The sequence below is a fragment of the Corylus avellana genome, chromosome ca4 (genome assembly GCF_901000735.1).
Source record: "Corylus avellana chromosome ca4, CavTom2PMs-1.0".
In the NCBI taxonomy this organism is placed as follows: domain Eukaryota; kingdom Viridiplantae; phylum Streptophyta; class Magnoliopsida; order Fagales; family Betulaceae; genus Corylus; species Corylus avellana.
The window spans coordinates 36,008,940-36,010,198 of record NC_081544.1 but is presented as its reverse complement, the minus strand read 5'-3'; the positions used below and the strand labels follow the sequence as shown (position 1 = coordinate 36,010,198).

The following is a 1,259-nucleotide window of genomic DNA, read 5'->3' as shown; positions in this document are numbered from 1 at the left end:
ATTTCAAAAGTGGGTGAGATTTTTTCAACTGAGATGGTTTAAGATTTGACCATCAACAATAGGCTAGCGATTGAGACAGGTTAAATCTTATCAAATTCTCCTCTACCCGATTATTTGAGTGAAATTATTCACATATAGGCATAAATTAATAGATCAAGGAATGCTATTACTCTTGACATTTATTTTACATTAATTTGTGTGACTTATTTTAAATAGTTGATATTAAAAGTTACTTAAAATATAATAAATTAATCTGAAGAATAGTATTATTTTAATATATATATATATATTATAGAAAGTTAAAATTTTTTTTATAAGCATCCACAGGTTACTTGATTAGACGATGACACTAGTATATTCTTTCCTTTTTAATGGTTGGAACAATTTTTAAGGAAATATTTCAACCTAAAACACCTCTTCTGGGCATCTTTCAGACCCTGCCAAAACCTTACAAAAGAGGTAATTAGCACCAATCACCCTCACAAACCAGCTCACTGTGGCAAACACGCACCAATACCAGAGCGTGAGCCTCGTCCTCTGTAAGCAACGGTGACCCCTACGTACCCAGAAACCTTGTCTGCCAAGCAAAATAAAAACCCTACCACTGTTCCTCTCTCTCTCTCTCTCCCAACAAAACCCACTCTTAATCCCTTCTCTCTTCCATCAAAACCTGTGAAGCAAAGCAAAGATGAAGATAAAGAAGAAAGGTAAAGTATACCCATCTCCATCATCATCATCATCATCATCTTCATCTTTTTCTTCCTCTTCTGCTGGGACTCAGTGCCCTTCCGATGGAGATTTTCTCGCCGTGTTGAAGCTCCTACCGGCGGCGATTCTGGCTCTAGCCTCTGTGCTCTCCCTGGAAGACCGTGAAGTCCTGGCCTACATGGTTACATGGTCGATGAAACCAACAAATCCTTCTCCGATTACCCACAAGAGAAAGCCGCCCCAGAAAAAGTTTTCTCCGAACAACAACACCCACAAGCCGGTGTTCGATTGTGACTGCTTCGCTTGCTACATGAGCTACTGGTTGCGGTGGGACTCCTCGCCCAACCGCGAGCTCATCCACCAGGCCATCGAGGCCTTCGAGGACCACTTGGCCCACGGCGAGCAGTCAAAGAAGGTCAACGGCCGAGGCAAGCGCAGGGAAAAACCCACGAACCGCCGTGTGCCGGAAAAACCCTCCGATTTCTCGGAGACTCCGGTGTTGCCAGCGGAGACCGAGGAAAGTTCACCTTTTTCTGTGACTTCGCCGGAGA

At 43.1% G+C, this 1,259-nt stretch overlaps 1 protein-coding gene across 1 annotated transcript; it reads left to right on the top strand.

Moving 5' to 3' along the window:
• Positions 1 to 415: 415 nt before the first annotated feature.
• Positions 416 to 1,258, top strand: LOC132178489 (uncharacterized; the record flags this gene model as incomplete). The annotated part of the gene is made up of 1 exon (XM_059590917.1): positions 416 to 1,258. A coding segment is annotated over exon 1 (570 nt), but the record flags the coding sequence as incomplete, so codon positions are not given.
• Between the last annotated feature and the right edge of the window lies 1 nt (position 1,259).